Source organism: Heptranchias perlo, chromosome 12, assembly GCF_035084215.1.
Source record: "Heptranchias perlo isolate sHepPer1 chromosome 12, sHepPer1.hap1, whole genome shotgun sequence".
NCBI classification, from domain to species: Eukaryota; Metazoa; Chordata; class Chondrichthyes; order Hexanchiformes; family Hexanchidae; genus Heptranchias; species Heptranchias perlo.
The window spans coordinates 9,343,073-9,363,146 of NC_090336.1; the positions used below are offsets into that span (position 1 = coordinate 9,343,073).

The 20,074-nt window shown below is 46.6% G+C and overlaps 1 protein-coding gene across 1 annotated transcript in view; it reads right to left on the reverse strand.

Moving 5' to 3' along the window:
- Positions 1-20,074, reverse strand: part of apip (APAF1 interacting protein) — a 60,292-nt gene that overhangs the window by 14,133 nt on the left and 26,085 nt on the right. The window contains exons 2-3 of the mRNA XM_067993631.1: positions 12,156-12,256; positions 708-756 (exon numbers count right to left, since the gene is read on the reverse strand). Coding sequence (XP_067849732.1) covers positions 708-756; positions 12,156-12,256 — 150 coding nt within the window. The remainder of the gene's footprint in view (positions 1-707; positions 757-12,155; positions 12,257-20,074) is intronic.

A 20,074-nucleotide genomic window follows, 5' to 3' on the forward strand; every position in this document is an offset into this window, starting at 1 on the left:
CAGCACGTTTGTATCAGCTGCTGCTGTCGGCTGTTGTTCTGCTTGCAGCAGCTGAAAAGAATGGCAAGACTAAAGTCCCTCTATGTTAACCAATCCACTAAGCTGACCACTTTTGACCATTTGTGGTCAATATAAAGGGTTATGGTGTAATGACCTGAACTGAACACTGTACTCCAAGTGGAAAGTATTGGTTCAAACTCTATGGGACTGTCGCTATATCCAAAAACTCTTAATGATTTTAAAAAAATAGTTTTGCTATATTGTCCGAGATTGAAAGTGACGAGTCGAACTGTTATTCCTAAGACTCTTTCTCAGCCTCCCTCTGTCAGTTCTATTCCATTTGTTGGATGCCTTCACCCTGCCATCTTTTTGATCTATGTATCAGGTTTAATTCCTATTTGGATTTCCTGTGCCCAGTTGTACGACCGATCTAAATCTTTTTGCTGCGTCCTCTCTCTCTGCTGATCATTCTATGTTAGTGTCTGGGTCATTAATACAGATTGGAAGCAACAGGAAGCCCAAGTAATCTTGCCAATTTAAGGCCCTTTAGTTGCTCCCCATGGGGTTTCTCTCCAACTCTACGCCCTGCTTAAACAGCCTCTGCCATGCTGCTATCTAAGGGGAGAATATGAAATGCTGCAGAGAAATGTTAATGGCACATTCTTTCTTTCTTTCTTTTTCTTTACCAAAATAAATTCATCACACACCTGGATCCTCTCCTTCTGAACACCCGATGGAGCAAAGTAGATTTCATCTCTGAAAAAGAAAACATTATGGCAGTTTTAGACTTTATCTAAACAAGTACCATGGACAGTGTTTAACAGAAGGAGAGAGAAAATAAAAGATCCTTATTGTCTTCCTACCAAAAATTCAAACTGTGATTTTACATGGTTTTACAGGCTGTTTAACTCCTATTGCTTGGAATAATTCTCACCAAAATATAACAGTCCTTGGGCTATGTCTAAAAGCTGCTGGGGAACAGCAGATCTCAGTCAGGCCCAAGACCAGTTTCGGATCCAAATCAGGCTGGACTCTGCCAGAGCAGCTGTAGAGTCCTGACACAGAGTGCGCAGTGATGAATGCATCAACTGAATGGTTGTTATCTATTGGGAGGAAGCAGGTTTGAGGGCCATTTTTCCTTCCAGTACAATCTATGGTCCTCACAGGGCAATTTTATTTTAGTCATGGTTTAACGTGGAATCGTGCTCAGGATTACCCTTTTTGTTGTGTTCTTCCAAACACAGGTAGAAGCTGTGATAGGGAGATCTCGGAGTCCTGTGGAAGGAGGAGTTAGAGGAGTAGAACAGTTTCTTTGTGATATTGCAGTACCGATTCTCAAATTTTATAACTCGGATCAAAAATTACTTTAAAAACGGTGTTCTGCTCCCATTTCATTTCCTGGGTTTGGGGTAAGCAACATGGCTTGTGCAAATTTATCCAAATTGTGCAAAGGAAGGACCCACGAACAGCAATGAAACAAATGACCAGATGATCTGTTTTTTGTGATGTTGGTTGACCAATAAATATTGGCCAGGACACCGGGGAGAGCTCCCCTGCTCTTCTTCGAAATAGTACCATGGGATCTTTTACATCCACTTGAGAGGGTAGACTTGGTTTAATGTCTCATCTGACAGCGCAGCACTCCCCCAGTACTGCACTGAAGTGCCAGCCTGAATTATGAGCTCAAGTCTCTGGAGTGGGGCTTGAACCCACAACTTTCTGACTCAGAGGCGAGAGTGCTATCACTGAGCCAAGGATGACACATTTTTATCTACCAATATTATATATAAATATATAGATACAGCTCTGGTATATAGCATGAGTCACATTGCGTAACCTACTGTATTTAAGACAAGATTTAGGTTGCCTAAGTGGTAAAGTATATCATCTCTTCTTAGTGTCTGTCCTATCTGAGGCTCCTGATAAATGAGCTACTGATCCAAAAATTACACCTGGACCTTCTACCTGATCCTGTCAGGTTCATGTGACTATTACCACTTCACAAATGTCTGTGTTGTGAGACCTTAATGGGAGTGGTTTATATTTTTAAATTACGAAACTGCAGATTGTCAATTGCATTGACGTTCAAATATAAAAAGCCTCCCTGAATACTGTGTGCAATACCATGGGTGTAATATGCATCTTAAGTGGAAGCTCCTTAAGCTTCTTAATAGTGGTTACAAGGTACAGCACCAGTGATCGCACAGTTATTTATGGGAGATGAAATTAGATGCAACCCTGTTGTGTGATACTGCTTTACAAATCCTTTTAACCCTTGCTGCACTGAACCTGCAGGAACTCTAAACAGTCACACAGCAAACATTTAAAATCCAGAGCTTTAAAGGGATTTAATAAACAACACAATGCTGATAGAAGTGAAAGCAGTCACAGTCTACCCGTAACATAGTGAAAATAAATGGGCTTATAATAAAAAATAAAGTATATTCATTCAAACTGCCACATATTTCTGCCTGTTATAATAGGAGATATCAACACATTTATAGGCATCTCTTAGTTCTCCTTAGTTTCTGCAAACCAGGGCAGCCTTTTTTTTTATTCGTTCATGGGATCTGGGCGTCGCTGGCGAGGCCGGCAATTATTGCCCATCCCTAATTGCCCTTGAGAAGGTGGTGGTGAGCCGCCTTCTTGAACCGCTGCAGTCCGTGTGGTGAAGGTTCTCCCACAGTGCTGTTAGGTAGAGAGTTCCAGGATTTTGACCCAGCGACAATGAAGGAACGGCGATATATTTCCAAGTCGGGATGGTGTGTGACTTGGAGGGGAACGTGCAGGTGGTGTTGTTCCCATATGCCTGCTGCCCTTGTCCTTCTAGGTGGTAGAGGTCGCGGGTTTGGGAGGTGCTGTCGAAGAAGCCTTGGCGAGTTGCTGCAGTGCATCCTGTGGATGGTACACACTGCAGCCACAGTGCACCGGTGGTGAAGGGAGTGAATGTTTAGGGTGGTGGATGGGGTGCCAATCAAACGGGCTGCTTTGTCCTGGATGGTGTGGAGCTTCTTGAGTGTTGTTGGAGCTGCACTCATCCAGGCAAGTGGAGAGTATTCCATCACACTCCTGACTTGTGCCTTGTAGATGGTGGAAAGGCTTTGGGGAATCAGGAGGTGAGTCACTTGCCACAGAATACCCAGCCTCTGACATGCTCTTGTAGCCACAGTATTTATGTGGCTGGTCCAGTTAAGTTTCTGGTCAATGGTGACCCCCAGGATGTTGATGGTGGGGGATTCGGCGATGGTAATGCCGTTGAATGTCAAGGGGAGGTGGTTAGACTCTCTCTTGTTGGAGATGGTCATTGCCTGGCACTTGTCTCGTGCGAATGTTACTTGCCAGTTATCAGCCCAAGCCTGGATGTTGTCCAGGTCTTGCTGCATGCGGGCTCGGACTGCTTCATTATTTGAGGGGTTGCGAATGGAACTGAACACTGTGCAATCATTAGCGAATATCTCCATTTCTGACCTTATGATGGAGGGAAGGTCATTGATGAAGCAGCTGAAGATGGTTGGGCCCAGGACATTGCCCTGAGGAACTCCTGCAGCAATGCCCTGGGGCTGAGATGATTGGCCTCCAACAACCACTACCATCTTCCTTTGTGCTAGGTATGACTCCAGCCACTGGAGAGTTTTCCCCCGATTCCCCACTGACTTCAATTTTACTAGGGCTCCTTGGTGCCACACTCGGTCAAATGCCGCCTTGATATCAAGGGCAGTCACTCTCACCTCACCTCTGGAATTCAGCTCTTTTGTCCATGTTTGGACCAAGGCTGTAATGAGGTCTGGAGCCGAGTGGTCCTGGCGGAACCCAAACTGAGCATCGGTGAGCAGGTTATTGGTGAGTAAGTGCCGCTTGATAGCACTGTCGACGACACCTTCCATCACTTTGCTGATGATTGAGAGTAGACTGATGGGGCGATAATTGGCCGGATTGGATTTGTCCTGCTTTTTGGGGACAGGACATACCTCGGCAATTTTCCACATTGTTGGGTAGATGCCAGTGTTGTAGATGTACTGGAACAGCTTGGCTAGAGGCACAGCTAGTTCTGGAGCACAAGTCTTCAGCACTACAGCTGGGATGTTGTCGGGGCCCACAGCCTTTGCTGTATCCTGGAAGCAGACATTTATGCCCTGCAATGACACACTGGATGGGGAGTGCTGCCCAGTCTGTGCCTTCTGAATGAATTCCACTTTCCACCCATGATCTTATAGGAGTGGAACTAAAATATGGATGGAGTGGGGATGGGAAAGAGGAGACAATTACATTTATATCCCAAGGTTGCCTCTCAACAGCAGTTTTTACAAACATAAAGTTGAATATATTTTTGTAAAATTTTCAGGACAATGGAGAAAGAGCTGGAGAGTGGGACTCATTGGACAGCTCTGTCAAAGAGCCGGAACAAGCATGATGGGCTGAATGGTCTCTTTCTGTGCTGTATAATTCTATAACATGACCTGCCATTGTATACATTCATAACTTTGTTAGCTGTGATTTCTTTGGCTGAGTACCTGACTGCTGCATTCAACAAAGATCCATTTTACCAGGTGAGGAAGATACCCACCTGTGACTTTCCATTTAATCCATTGTCCTGACGGGATCCATTTTGCCATTTGGTGTTGATGCACTTTCTGCTACTGTTTGGCCTCAAACAATAACAAGATTTTTCCATTCTAGTGATTCCGTGGCCTTATAGCTTAATGTCAAGAGTAAATTCTACATTAACACAGTCATCAATGGGATATGGGAGAATGGAGTGATGGAGGGCCTGAGACAGGGAAGCAGGGTTCCCGAGTATCAGAGTGACAATTGCTTGTCCTGGTTCGATCAGGACTGCTCGCAGGTCCAAACCCAATCATTCTGGGTCAGGGTGCACAGATTGTAATTCTGACTGAAAATGAGTCTCTTGAGATTCCTGTTGTGTTTTGAATCAGTTTGCAGCCAAGATTGACAAGCAAAGATCTCAAGAGACAGAAAACAGGGGAAAGCATAAAAAAGGAAAATAAGTTCAAAGGAAAGAGAAAAGAGCCTGAGGAAAGTTGGGAAATACTCGACAGGAGTTAAACAATAAGGAGCACCATGACCTGTAATTAGTATCTGGGTCAGTGACTAGCTCAGAGCTCCATGTCTTCCGTACAGATTGGCTATTTATTCAGAGCCAATCAGGTCTCTTCTCACTCCCATTCAGTCCAGTCACAGGCCTGATACAATACAGAGTCCCTCCTACACTACATAATATGCCTATTATCCATTCTTGTAATTATATAATGGTAATACTTGTATTTATACAACACTTAAATGCATTGAAATATCTCAAAGTGCTTCACACAATGAATTACTTTTGAAGTGCAATGACTGATGTAATGTTGGTAAACATAACCAACATGGCCTCTTCCTGCACCATGACCCAATGTATTTTTGCCTATTCTCACCAGAAGATCACAACTGCGTTATTATGGAATCCACAAAAGATCATCCTTGGTTTGCCCTCACTCCTGGTGCCTATCTGATGCTGCTACAGCTACGGGGGACCAAAATGTGCCGCACACTGGGGATGGGATTACTGGATCTTGCAATAGTTTTGCAATTAGGTAGTAACTGCAGTGGTCGTGAGAGATAACTCAGGGATGACTTACCTTGTGAAATGGAAGTGGGGGAAGAAGAGTGCCAGCATGAACTGGGGGAGAGGAAGGAAGGACTAACTGTGTTCAGGGCAGGAGGAAGGAAAGTGCCAGCATGAACTGGGGGAGAGGAAGGAAGGACTAGCTGTGTTCAGGGCAGGAGGAAGGAAAGTGCCAGCATGAACTGGGGGAGAGGAAGGAAGGACTAGATGTGTTTAGGGCAGGAGGAAGGAAAGTGCCAGCATGAACTGGGGGAGAGGGGAAAGAGTGCCTCCGTGAACCTTAAAGTGAAGGGAGATTATCAAACAATATATTAGATTTAGCAAGAGGGATTATCATCAGACATCCACAACAGCGTCAATTTTCTCTGCATGAAATGAGAGGACATCCCCACAATTTTTGCATAATCGACTGCAATTTTCTAACAATCCAGTCCTTTCCCAGTCTCTGGAGTGCTCCTCCTCCATTACCCAATATACAAGAGATGGCTGCTGGTCCACCTCCTGGTGTTCAACACGTTCAAAGAGGTTTGACCAAGAAAAGTGAAAGGATTATCTGAGACACACACAAAGCCACTTTTAGTTTAGTAAGCATGCTTCTGATTGCTGTCATGCTCGGTCAAACTGCTGAGTTTCTTCATTGTCTTCGTAAACTATCCCTCCTGATCCTTCTCGACCTGTCTGCAGCCTTTGACACGGTTGCCCACACCATCCTCCTCCAACGCCTCTCCTCCGTCGTTCAGCTGGGTGGGACTGTACTCGCCCGGTTCTACTCTTATCTATCCAGTCGTAGCCAGAGAATCACCTGCAATGGCTTCTTTTCCCGCTCCCGCACCATTACCTCTGGAGTCCCCCAAGGATCTATCCTTGACCCCCTCCTATTTTTCATCTACGTGCTGCCATTGGCGACACCATCCGAAAACACGACGTCAGATTCCACATGTATGCTGACGGCACCCAGCTCCACCTCACCACCTCTCTCGACCCCTCCACTGCTCCTGATTTGCCACGCTGCTTGTCCGACATCCAGTACTGGATTAGCACGAATTTCCTCCAACTAAATATTGGGAAGACCGAAGCCATTATCTTCGGTGCCCACCACAAACTCCATTCCCCTAGCCACCGACTCCATCCCTCTCCCTGAACCAGAGCGCTCACAACCGTGGCGTCCAATTTGGCCCTGAGATGAGCTTCCGACCACATATCTGCTCCATCACCAAGGTCGGTCACTTCCACCTCCATGACATTGCCCGTTTCCACCCCTACCGCTGAAACCCTCATCCATGCCTTTGATGCCTCTAGACTCGACTATTTCCATGCTCTCTTAGCCAGCCTCCCATCTACCACCCTCCATAATCTTATATCAAGTTACATCGAAACTACAGCACAGAAACAGGCCTTTCAGCCCAACTGGTCTATGCTGGCATTTATGCTCCACACGAGCCTCCTCCCTCCCTACTTCATCCGACCCTATCAGCAATTCCTTCTATTCCTTTTTTCCTTATGTGCTTATCTAGCTTCCCCTTAAATGAATCTATACTATTTGCCTCGACTATTCCTTGTGGTAGCACATTCCACATTCTTACCATTCTTTGGGTAAAGAAGTTTCTCCTGAATTCCCTATTGGATTTATTAGCAACTATTTTATATTTATGACCTCCCCCACAAATGGAAACATTTTCTCTACATCTACTCTATCAAACCCTTTAATTATCTTAAAGACCTCTATCAGGTCACCCCTCAGTTTTCTCTTTTCTGGACAGAAAAGCCCCAGCCTGTTCAACCTTTCCTGATAAGTAGAACCTCTCAGTTCTGGTATCATCCTTGAGAATCTTTTTTGCATCCTCTCCAATGCCTCTATATCCTTTCTATAATATAGAGACTAGAACGGTGCACAGTACTCCAAGTGTGGTCTAACCAAGTTCTAGACAAGTTTAATGTTAATTCTCTGCTTTTCAATTCTATCCCTCTAGAAATAAACCCCAGTGCTTGATTTTCCTTTTTTATTGTCTTAGCAACTGTGTCGCTACTTTTAGTGATTTGTGTATCTAAATCCCGAGATCCCTTTGCTGCTCTATCCCATTTAGATTCTTATTATCCAAGTAGTACGTGGCCTCCATATTCTTCTTGCTTGAGCTCATCCAAAACTCTGCTGCCCATATCCTAACTCGCACCAAGTCCCGTTCCTCCATCAGCCCTGTGCTCACTACATTGGCTCCCGGTCCGGGAATGCCTTGATTCTAAAATTCTCATCCTTGTTTTCAAATCCCTCCATGGCCTCGCCCCTCCCTATCTCTGTAACCTCGTCCAGCCCTACAACCCTCCGATATATCTGCGCTCCTCCAATTCTTGCCTCTTGCGCATCCCCGATTTTAATCGCTCCACCATTGGTGGTCGTGCCTTCAGCTGCCTAGGCCCTAAACTGTGGAATTCCCTCCCTAAACTTCTCCGCCTCTCCACCTTTCTCCCCTCCTTTAAGACGCTCCTTAAAACGTACATCATTGACAAAGCTTTTGGTCACCTGTCCTCATATCCCCTTATGTGGCTCGGTGTCAAATTTTGTTTGATAATCACTCCTGTGAAGCCCCTTGGGACGTTTTACTACGTTAAAGGCGCTATATAAAAGCACATAGTTGTTGTTGTATTCGTGAAGGGGTTGGCATCGATATGGATATCTGCAGCTTCTGGAGCTCTATCTAGTGGTGAAGGTGTGTAGCTGCAGGAGCTACTGTGGGCACGATTTTAACATTGAAAAATGGGTGGGTTGGGGGCGGGGATGCATTGAAAATCGCACTCATTTCAGACCAGCCCTCAACTCGCCCATTTCTGGTTTTCACCAGAGCAGGACGAGGGGCAGACAACCAACCTGCTCTCAGGTGGCGGGTTGGTCACTAAAACCTATCAAGGAGGCTGTGGGCCTCCATTTTTACAGATTTTGCAATTTCAACTCCTGGGGGCCAGGATTCCCGGGCCTTCTCCTTCATGCCTCGTGAGAGGAGGCGAGAAGGCTGGAAACTGCAGATAAGTACCTTTCTGGCACAGCTTGTGGGCCCGGAGGAGCAGGAGTGCTTCCCCCAGGCCCAACAAGCCGACCTATCGCAACCCCCCAACGATTGCGGACCCCCCTCGATCTCTGCCCCCCCCACAATGATTGCGGACCCCCGTGATGACCCCTGACCCCAACGATCGCGGACCCCCACGATGACCTCCAATCATAAGGACGCCTGGGAAACCCGTACTTCCGGTTTTCCCGTCCGCAATTTGACCCCCCCACAGCTTGGGATCAAAATCATGCCGTGTGTCACAGTAGTAATGCTCAAATAGACATGCGTAGCAAATCTAATAGATAATGTATACTCAGGAGTGAATTGCAGGCTGGAGTCTAATTAAGGAGTTTAGGTTATGGTGTAAAACATAACAACACAGCTTCCATGTGAGTTTTAATGTATTATTGAAAGTTTTGCAGAGATTTCTATTTGGTTGTCATTGCGGTTCTTGCGAACACATTTTGATAGTCAATGTACTTAACGGGTTGAGATGTGAGGATGTATTCACTGAAAGTTTAATGTTTGTTAGAAGTCCTGATGACATGACTCATTTTTAAACCTATTATATCTGATGAAGCAGAAAAGCAACAAACACTAGATGGTGCTCAAAGACTGTAACTGCAGTCCAGCTGAACATGATGATCCAAATCAGCTCCATTATGTGTCATGAGAACTTCTGGGAAATCGACAAATGCACCAATCATTTGGTCAAGTGGAAAAACCTGTGACTCATAAGTGACACAAGGCACAATCAAGCCATGTTGGTCTTTTGGGGGAGTGGGCTATGATTCCCATCAGTGATGCCATCTCCATGAACCAGACTGGTCAGCCTGGCACTAGGCAAAAATTGGGATCATAAATAACTTTACCTCCAGGAGAACTTCCCCGAAGAAGGCACTGGAATCCAAAGAGACTTAATATCTACTGCCTAAATATTTGAGTCATAATTTTAAAGCTAGTTACTGAGGCACTGTTTTTGTACAAATATGCATAGGTCACTCATTCAGTGAGGTTCTGAGAATCTGGATGAGAAGATGATCAGAGGACGTGTCTGCACACTTCCACATGTCAGATTACAAAGGACAATTTTCAGAAAGTCTCAACCACTTCTTTTTAAATTAATGAGAATGGTTGAAGTGATATGGTTGAAGCAAGCAACTTGGAAATGTGCGTAGGACTAGAGGAGACAAGTACAAGATTCACAAGCCTGAAGAAAGGTTAGAGATTAGACAGGCTTGGGGTATGAGAGACATGCTCCCAGAGAAAGTAGTTGATTCAGATCAAGTGACACCTTTAAAGCAACGTTAGATTGACACTTGTTGGGAAGAGATATTTGAGATTATCAAGATATTAACAGCACTTACTGTTTTTTTTTCCCAGGGAAGATAGAGGAAGAAACTTATTGTTTATTATAAAAAGGAGATTTGGAGGTGGGTAGGTGTTTAGTGCATGTTAGAATCACACATGGACTTTGAATGGAGTGGACTTGATGGGCTGAATGACCTTTCTTCAATCTAGACTTGATTATTTTTTCATCTGGGGAATAGTGCCTGGTGCTGAGGTAGGGGAAGAGAAGAGAGAAACAGGGAATGAGTTCATGATATGGGACTTTTTAGAAAGTTATTTTCCTTAAATTAGATGCTGATTTGGAAAAAGTATCCTCATGACATTGACCTAACTGTTATGCTTCAAGATTTTTCCCACCACTCTATTTGTGCTCACAGCAATAAGAGCTTCTATCTGCAGATCTGCTTCTCCTATGATTCAAAACTTATAACCTTATGCATCAAGCAAATGATTTTACCAATGTATTTTGCACTGGAAGTCACACAGGTTGCCACCATGCCCTCCTGTCCTCTCTGATAAATAGAATAATATCACACTGTCAGAACATATCGTTCAAGCTAGAACCTCAATATGAATTTATTAAAAATCTACATAGAAACAAAAGAAAACAGAACATTTAAGATCAGCCCAAAACAATTTAAAGTGTTTTCTGCAGAATCTGTTTCTTACACTGTCCAATAAGCTGCAAGATTTCCTGATATAATGTTTGTACTTGGGAGCAACAACATTCCTGTTGCCTCGCGGAGCCCGGTGCTGCCTTTAACACAACTAAAACTGAACAGAACTCCAGAAATGGCAGGATATATCCCAGCCTAATCGATCAAGCCAGATCTAAGAAGAGCTTCCCCACTCAGCAAATTCCTTTGAAGGAGCCCTTGGTTATCTCTAGTAATAATATTAATTATTTTCATCTATCATCCAAATGAATGTAGAAGTAGATAGCAGATTCTTCACTGTCTGGAGAGATGTGTACATTTGTCAACCCCAGTCCATCACCGGCATCTCCACATCATGGAGAGATGTGTACTAAGTCAGGGCAGCAACAAAGCCTTTTTAACTTGTGTCTGGGATGACACCAATGGTGGAAATCATAGACAGCTTAGCTCAGAATAGGTGTTAGTTAGCAATGACATTAACTGGGGTGGGCTATCTTCCCTTGAAGCTGGCAGATATTTTTCAGACAGCAATTGTGTATTTGTCTCACCTTCCCTTTTCACGCAGGCAAAATAAACCTTTCCAGATTGGTGCTAACAGAAACCCAGTTTACATTCATAACATCCTCCACATTGGGGAGACCAAACGCAGACTGGGTGATCGCTTTGCTGAACATCTCCGCTCTGACCGCAAGCTTGACCCTGACCTGTTGGTTGCTTGCCATCTTAATTCCCCTTCCCACTCCTATTCTGACCTCGGCCTCTTACTCTGTTCCAATGAAGCTCAACGTAAGCTCGAGGAACGGCACCTCATCTTTCGATTGGGCACTTTACAACCTTCCGGACTCAACATTAATTTCAATAACTTCAGATCATAATCATTGCTCCCATTTTTTCGATCAGCTAGTGCTGGTAATGGTTCTGCAGTTGCCATTTACAGCTACTCCTGGTGTTTCTTAACCTGTCCCATCACCACCCTCCTTGCCTTGCACCATCATCCCTTTTGCCATTTAATCACTCTTCCCCTCTACCCTATCACAGACCTTCCCTTTTGTACTTTCCTCCCCTCCCCTCCCTCCCTTTCCCTGACTCTGTATTTGCTTAAAAACTCTTTAACATCTTCCAGTTCTGACGAAAGGTCTGCGACCTGAACCGTTAACTCTGTTTCTTTCTCCACAGATGCTGCCTGACTTGCTGAGCTTCTCCAGCATTTTCTGTTTTTATTTCAGATTTCCAGCATCCACAGTATTTGGTTTTGATTACATTCATAACATCTGGCCTAAAATTCATTTGAAAAGATATTATACAGAAATATTACAGTTTGAAGCAAGATTGAACTCTGTTTCTGCCACAAGTACACAATGTCTTATGGAGTCTGTCGTGAGGAGGAATACTTTCATAAAGCACCATTCAATGATGTGCATTGTATGATTTGCCCAGAAACTTTGATATCTTCTCTGTACAATCTCTCTCTTCCTTCAAACTCACCCATATTTCAGGCTGATGCCTCCGCCAGTCCCCGTTACCCAGCCCAAATGATAGAACTGCTTGCACAGCTCTGGAATCAGGTTCCGGGGATGTTCTTTGTCCTAAAGAAACAATTGAAGATCTTTTAGTTTCTGGAATTATCCAGTTAAAAAGCTGCATTGTGTAGTAGAGATTATAGTTCAAACCTATCAGCCCAGCTGAGGGAAGCTGCATGAATGCTAACATGTGTTTGTGTGTGCGCTATCTCTATATTGTTAACATACGTGTTTGCGAGTGCACTGTCTCCGAGCTCATCTTGACCATGAGACCCACCTCCTGCACCCTCGACCCTATTCCCACCAAACTGCTGACCACCCACGTCCCTTCCTGGCCCCCATGTTAGATAATATGGTTAACGATTCCCGATCCTCAGGCACTGTGACCCCTCCCTCAAAAACCCCACCCTTGACCCCTCTGTCCTTGCAAACTACCGTCCCATCTCCAACCTCCCTTTCCTCTCCAAAGTCCTTGAACGTGTTGTTGCTTCCCAAATCTGTGCCCATCTTTCCCACCAATTAGATGAATCCCTCCAATTAGGTTTCCACCCCTGCCACAGTACTGAAATGGCCCTCATCAAAATCACAAATGACATCCTATGTGACTGTGACTGTGGTAAACTATCCCTCCTGATCCTTCTCGACCTGTCTGCAGCCTTTGACACAGTTGACCACACCATCCTCCTCCAACACCTCTCCTCCATCGTTCAGCTGGGTGGGACTGCCCTCGCCTGGTTCTATTCTTATCTATCCAGTTATAGCCAGAGAATCACCTGCAATGGCTTCTCTTCCTGCTCCTGCACCGTTACCTCTGGAGTCCCCCAAGGATCTATCCTTAGCCCCCCTCCTATTTCTCATTTGCATGCTGCACCTCATCATCATCATCCTAAAATACATCAGGCTCCACATGTAAGCTGACAACACACAGCTCTACCTCACCACCACCTCTCTCGACCTCTTCACTGTCTCTGATTTGTCACACTGCTGGTCGGACATCCAGTACTGGGTGAGCACAAATTTCCTCCAACTAAATCAATATTGGGAAGACCAAAGCCATTGTCTTTGGTCCCCACCACAAACTCCGTTCTCAAGCCACTGACTCCATCCCTCTCCCTGGCCACTGTCTGAGGCTGAACCAGACCGTTCGCAACTGTGGTGTCCTATTTGACCCCAAAATGAGCTTCTGACTACATTTCCTTGCTATCACCAAGACCGCCTACTGCACCTCTGCCATCTGCTGTTGAAACCCTCATCCATGTCTTTGTTACCTCCAGACTGGACTATTCCAATTCTGTCCTGGCCGGCCTTCTATCTTCCACCCTCCATAAACTTGAGCTCATCCAAAACTCTGCTGCCCGTATCCTAACTCGCACCAAGTCCCGTTCAACCATCACCCCTGTGCTCGCTGACCTACATTGGCTCCCGATCCGGGAATGCCTCAATTTTAAAACTCTCATCTTTTTCAAATCCCTCCATGGCCTCGCCCCTCCGTATCTCTGTAACCTCCACCAGCCCTACAGCCCTCCGAGATCTCTGCGCTCCTCCAATTCTTGCCTCTTGCACATCCCCGATTTTAATTGCTCCACCATTGGTGGCCGTGCCTTCAGCCGCTAAGCCCTAAGCTCTGGAACTCCCTCCCTCCCTAAATTTCTCTGCTCTCTACCTTAGTCTCCTCATTTAAGACACTCCTTAAAATCTACCTCTTTGACCAAACTTTTGATGACCTGTCCTAATATCTCATGTGGCTCAATGTCAAATTTTGTTTGATAACGCTCCTGTGAAGCACCTTGAGACGTTTTACTATGTTAACGGCGCTACATAAATGCAAGTTGTTGTTGTTAGTGAGTGTGCTATCTCTCTCAATATTGCTAACGTGTGTGAGAGCGCGCAGTCTCTATATCGCTAACGTATGTGAGAGCGCGCGGTCTCTATATCGCTAACGTGTGTGAGCGCGCGGTCTCTATATCGCTAATGTGTTTGTGAGTGCACGATCTCTCTCAATATTGCTAACGTGTGTGAGAGTGCGCGATCTCTATATCGCTAACGTGTGTGTTTGAGAGTGTGCGGTCTCTCTCAATATTACTAACGTGTGTGTTTGTGAGTGCGCGATCTCTATATCGCTAACGTGTTTGTGAGTGTACGGTCTCTCAATATTACTAACGTGTGTGTTTGTGAGTGTACGGTCTCTCTCAATATTACTAACGTGTGTGTTTGTGAGTGTACGGTCTCTCAATATTACTAACGTGTGTGTTTGTGAGTGCGCGATCTCTATATCGCTAACGTGTGTGAGAGTGCGCGATCTCTCCATATTGCTAACGTGTGTTTGTGAGTGCACGATCTCTATCAATATTACCAACGTGTGTGTTCGTGAGTGTGCGGCCTCTCTATATTGCTAACATGTGTTTGTGAGTATATTATGTCCCTCTATATTGCTAACACGTGTTTGTGAGTATATTATGTCTCTCTATATTGCTAACACGTGTGTTTGTGAGTATATTGTGTCTCTCTATATTGCTAACATGTGTTTGTGAGTATACTATGTGTCTTTATATTGCTAACATGTGTTTGTGAGTGCGCTCTCTTCATTATATACATTATATATTAAAATTGGTACACGTCATGCGCTCCATTTTTGGGCATCACCATTCCGTCATTAGGATTCTATGATTTCCCATTCTTAAGCGAGCAGCTATTAGCTGGCTGGGATGGGCGGGGCAGGGTCGCTCTGGCTGTCTGCCTCTCTTGCGCGGACTTGTCCGTGCCCAGGTGGCCCTTGAGAGGGAGCATGCGGTGTCTACCGGTACGCTTGATGCCTTCCGTGATGGGTGGGCACTGCAAGATATACAGAACCCTAAATTGGGCCGTGTAGTGCCCGTTGTTTCGGCGCTACACGGCCTCTCCGACATCCAAGATGATGCCTTGGCTGCGCACGCACATTTCCAGCGTGACATGCGCCAGACGCCAACTTGGTATAGGAGTTAGCACATGGGCAAATACCGAGTGCTGCAATCATGTAAAGTAGGGAGAAAATGTGTGCAGTGTGCAACACTGATTTAAAGTGATAGAATCTATTTTGGACCTTAACGCTCAACTCAATGCACAGTCTTAATTACACACACTTGAACATGTCTTGGAGTGCCTGGAGGACCCCCCACCAGTGCTATTTAAAAAGGACCATGCAGGTGTTGCAGTTGCTGGATTATTGCTTCTGGCTGCTGGTGGAATAGGAAGTGTTTTTTGAAGCTCCCGATACTTACTGAGAGTTCCTAGACTACATTTGAGAGTGGTTTGGCAGGTACTGCCTTACTGTTCGGAAAGTTACAATCGTGGTTGAACAACATTCCTGGCAACCATGGGTGGTCTGCTAGGGCTCCCGCTGGGCATTGAGCACGACTGGCAGCATGCAGAGGGGACACGCACAGCAGGTCAAACTGCGGAGAGAGGGAGGACGAGGAGGCGCAGGGCACTGAGCAGGAGACCCTATCCAATGAGGGCCTTCCGGGACCAATTCTCTTGCCTCAGCATGACCGAGGAGGATTGCATCGGACGCCTGAGGTTCACCAAGGGAGGCGTGACCCGAGATCTGTCAACTGATGCGGCCACTACCGCAGCATCAGAGCAGGGCAAGGACAGCATTGCCTGTGGCTGTGAAGGTCACAGTGGTGCTGAATTTCAGGCATCTGCTGGCGACATGTGCAACATCTCACAGTATGCAGTGCGTTGCTGCAAAAGGGAAGTCACAGACGCACTGTACCAGATGAGGAACAGGTTCATCACTTTCCCTCGCATTACTGGCTTCCCCATGGTGCAGCATGCCATGCAGTTGATACGCACATTGCCCTGCATATCAACTCGGCCATCTTCATCAACCGAAAGGGCTTCTACCCCCTCAACGTGCAGCTGGTGTGCGACCACATGCATTGAATCATGGAAGTCGATGCCCGCTACCCTGGGAGCAGTCACAACGCCTCCGTTATGCGGCAGTCTAACGTGCCAGCTATCGTTCAACCGGCTCGGTAAATCAAAGGCTGGCTACTGGACGATAAGGGCTATCCCCTCACGCCGTGGCTCATGACTCTGGTCAGGAACCCACGCACAGCAGGCCTACGGTGAGAGCGGTGCCACACAAAACGCCATGGAGCACACCATAGGCCTCCTGAAACAACGCTTCCACTGCCTGGACCGGTCTGGAGGAGCCCTCCAGTACTCCCTTGAGTGGGTGGGCAGATTCGTGATGGTACGCTGCATGCTGCACAACCTCGCCACCAATGATCGGAGAAGACGCTGAGCCAAAGGTGGAGGAGGAGGAAGAGGCCAAGGAGAAGGAGGAAGAGACGGAAGAGGAAGATGCAAGGGTGCAACAGGAACCACATGCCTTGTGTACAAGGGCTCTGCATGCTCGCCTGATCTGTGCCCGCTATCAATAATGTCAATTACATCCCCCAACTCACCAACAGTCTTACACTCCCCACCTTTCCGCTCCCACAAGACAATCAAATCGCCCTCCATCTGATTACACATTGGTTTCCCCCTCAGCTCATCGCACAAATAAAAATCACCACCAAATGCAAATTCAAAGTCACATTTATCATTGAATAAATGAAATTGTGGAAACAGAACAGAACTATTCACCCTTGTGCATTGCCTTCGTGCCTGTTGTTCGTGTGCCTTTACCTATCCTAGTGCTCCTACGAGGTACTTCCCTAGGGGCTGGAGCATGAGTGGTGGGAAGCTGCTGGCCTTCAATGGAGGAACGTGCAGATGGCCTTGGAGGACGACTTCGAGCAGCTCTGGGCCGGGAGGGCCCAACTTCAGACTGCACCATCTCAGCATAGGCAACAACAGGGGCACTGGTGGAGTGGTGGGGTGGGAGCAGGAATGCTGTCCTGAGAGAAGACAGCAGATCCGACTGCCGTGGCGCCACTGCCACTGTCCCGGGGCGGAGCCTCAGCAACACTGGTGATCAGCTGGAGAACAGATTGCTGGAGTGCTGTGACGCCCTGGAAGCCCTGCTTCACAGTGGTCCCGAGTCATGATAGCAGCAGTCTGAGCTTCCAATGCAGCAGTCCGAGCTTCCACTGCAGCAGTCTGAGCAGAAACCGTAGCTTGCAGACCTTTGATGCCATCGGTTTTTGCTGTAATAGAAGCCACGACATCGGCCATCAGACGCTGCATCATGGTGGGTTCCACAGGTGTGCTGATTGAGGTGACCATCCGTTCCATGTTGGAAAGGATGGGCTCCAAGCTCTGTGTAAAGCCCTGTGCCAAGTTGGAGCTGGTCTCCACGCCCCTTCTCATTGTGTGCAGGCTTTCCAGTGCCCCAAGCCTGAGCCATCGAAGTCCTCATCTGACTCCTCTGCAGCAGAACTAGTGAGCGATCTCACCCTCCAGCGAGCTGGCACCTGGGGTATCCATTTCCCTCTGCCCCGGATCCTGCGCACTTGTGCCCGGTGTCTCGCCACAAGCAGATCCCTCCTCCAACCTAATCTCTAAAGGACACGCAGTGTCAGTCTCTGAGCTCTGGTGGAAGCAAGTGTCAGATCGAGTGACGGTGTGCCTTCAGTGTGCTCCTCCTCCTCAGACAGTGCCGCCACGTGTTCTTGGGTATCTGCAATGACTAAGGGAAACAAGTTGAGTTGTGGAGCGGAGAGAGGAGCAAGTAAGACGTGCATGCCGACAGCATCTGCAGCATGTGAGACAGAAGAGATTATGGGAGGAGGGAGGTGTGGGAAAGGAGAAGGAGCATTAGATATGCAGAGACCCCCTTCATCAGGACCTCCAACACGGCATGTTGTCACGGCTGCAGCGACGGCCCGCCCAATGATCTGAAGCACTGTCTCCTCTTGGGGGGTGAGGACGTGTAAGCGTCCCCGTCCACCCTCAGGTCTCTCCTGCTGCCAGCTGTTATGAGCCACCTTCTCCTGCAAGACAGAGGACAGTGTCAGTGAGTATCCTGCAAGGTGTGTGGGTGATGTACCTGTCGTGGTTGAATAGCTGCCAGTGTGTGTGAGACCTGAGTGGTGGTTGTGTGGCCTGCAAGTGTGGTACTACGTGCGGGTGAGATGCAGCATGCAGAGTGAAGGATTGCGTATGGATGGGCAGTGTGTTGGTGGGTGGGTGACGGGGTGTGATGCATGGAGCAGTGATGCAGTTGGTAGGATGAGCCACTTGACACTTGTATTCACTCACCTTGACCACTCGTGTCAAATCATTGAACTTCTTTCGGCACTGCACCCACGTGCGTGGTGTCATGCTCCTAGCGTTGACTTCCTGGGCCACAGCCTGCCAATGACTGCGGAGCTGGAGTCTGGAGGGTCTCTTGCCACCCTGCGGGTACATGTTGGCCCTCCTTTCGTCCACCCCCACCACCAGGGCCTCCAGTGCATCAACGGAGAAGCGTGGAGCCCTCTCTCACGCTGGTCCAGCCATCCTCACAGCCATTCTAGTGAACTATGTACCTGCCATTTAAAACGTGCACCTGCGCCTTTGAGAGGTGCAGGCTGCTGATGACGTGCGCTGAGCACACCCCATTTCCAACCTCCTCATTCTCCGTGCAGCCTCTCAGCAGTGCGGGTAGTGCTGGCTGCACGCAGCTATCATGATAATTAGCAGGCAGCACGAAGTTCACGTGCTGCCTGTGTCAGGGCCAACTAGCGCATCAAGCTACCCGCGCCCGAAAACGGCCCTTATCCAATTTTTTCCCCCCAGCGTGTCTTATAGATGCTGGTATCAACAATTTGATTTAGTTGGGAAGGTTCCCTTTGCTTTTGTTGGGACTTTGATGCTTATTTTGGCTTCTTTTAGTTTGATTGGACCATGTGTTTCTTTCCTATATTAGTGGTGCCCTAAAAGGGGCACTTGTGTTGATTCTTGTTTGGTGACCCGGGGGTAACCCAATGACACCCTTATTGGTCCATCAAAAAAGGCCCAGTCTGCCAGTAGCTCCACTTGTACCATTAGATGGAGCATCGGAGCCCAAGTTCCCCTTTAGCTAACCCAGCATTATTCAGGATCAGAGACTCCGCAGCCCCAGAATGCAACATCCTTACAGCCTCCCTGCCTGGATATTAGAGGTAGGCGTAAAGATTTATTAGATACTGCATTTTTATTTTTGATAATTTTTTTTTACCACTTAGCTTTATTTTGCCACGATCGGCCTTCGAGGACTGACCTGACGCCCATCAGCTCTGATTCCTGCCTGAATCAGCTCTTGATGTTGGAGCTCAAAAGTCTTCACTGGTGCCTTTTTGGCTTCTCCCACGTGACTCTTTCATTGCTAACAATTTTTTCGACTTTCCAATTGATTTTACATATTTTTTAAACCATTTCTTAATGCTTCATTCTCTCACATAATTTCTCTTTAAATATAAATATATACAGTATATGTTAATTTAAATTTCAATACATGCTAAATGCTGCTCATTTCCAATTCATTTTAAAAATAAGTTACTTTAACATTTTCCACAGTTCCATTAGATTACTCATTTATCATTTCCATTAAACAGTATCTATATGATTTTTAACAGTGAGATTAGCTAAATTGTAATTTCAACTTTTCATTTCTTATTTTATCTAGATGGATGGCATCTTTCATTATTTATATCATTTTAGAATCTTGCTAATTATTGGTAGTTAGTGTATTTGGGATAACAAGGCAACAGGACACTGTCATAAGCGAACAACACCATTATACTATTAGACAGGACATTTTTTTTTATTCGTTCACGGGATGTGGGCGTTGCTGGCAAGGCCGGCATTTATTGCCCATCCCTAATTGCCCTCGAGAAGGTGGTGGTGAGCCGCCTTCTTGAACCGCTGCAGTCCGTGTGGTGACGGTTCTCCCACAGTGCTGTTAGGAAGGGAGTTCCAGGATTTTGACCCAGC